A 520-nucleotide genomic window follows, 5' to 3' on the forward strand; every position below is an offset into this window, starting at 1 on the left:
GACACTGGTCACAGGCAAATTTGTCACTGGGAAATGGGGACACAGACGATCTTCAGTGAGAACCCAGCTTCCGACGAAACAGGGATTTGCATGTACATTTCCTTTCCCCTCATTCCTGGGAAGGGCAGCAACAGCTGGAGCCTGTGTGGGGCGCTTCCGTAAGTTCCTGCTGGGCGCTGCTGACCTGCGTGGACACAAGGGGTTTCTATTTAGACCCATCCGTAACTTTTGGTGGCGGGCAGGGATGCGGGGACATGCGGACAGTCTGCACCATCCCTATTGTTGGTGTCCCTTGCAAAGACTCGCGGCTAGAGGCAGCGGTTTCGCCCCCTCCCCCCCACGCACGGCTTCCGCCTGGACTGCAGGCCCTGCGGTGCCTCACGCTCTGGGACCCGTAGAGCCTGCCCTGTCTGGGAAACCGGCAGCCGTGTGGTTTGGGTGGACATTTCCTTTTTTGGCAGTGACATATTTAGATAATAAAAAAGAACTTCTTTTAAAAATATTTAAATACAGAATTGTC

The 520-nt window shown here is 54.2% G+C and overlaps 1 protein-coding gene across 1 annotated transcript in view; it reads right to left on the minus strand.

Moving 5' to 3' along the window:
* LOC109380066 (UPF0317 protein KRH_21160-like) overlaps positions 1-520 on the minus strand; it is a 41032-nt gene continuing 40512 nt past the window's right edge. The window contains exon 2 of the mRNA XM_019637242.1: positions 1-184. Within this exon, the coding sequence (XP_019492787.1) occupies positions 24-184 (161 nt within the window). The 3' untranslated portion in view covers positions 1-23. The remainder of the gene's footprint in view (positions 185-520) is intronic.

Source organism: Hipposideros armiger, unplaced genomic scaffold (genome assembly GCF_001890085.2).
Source record: "Hipposideros armiger isolate ML-2016 unplaced genomic scaffold, ASM189008v1 scaffold_32, whole genome shotgun sequence".
NCBI classification, from domain to species: Eukaryota; Metazoa; Chordata; class Mammalia; order Chiroptera; family Hipposideridae; genus Hipposideros; species Hipposideros armiger.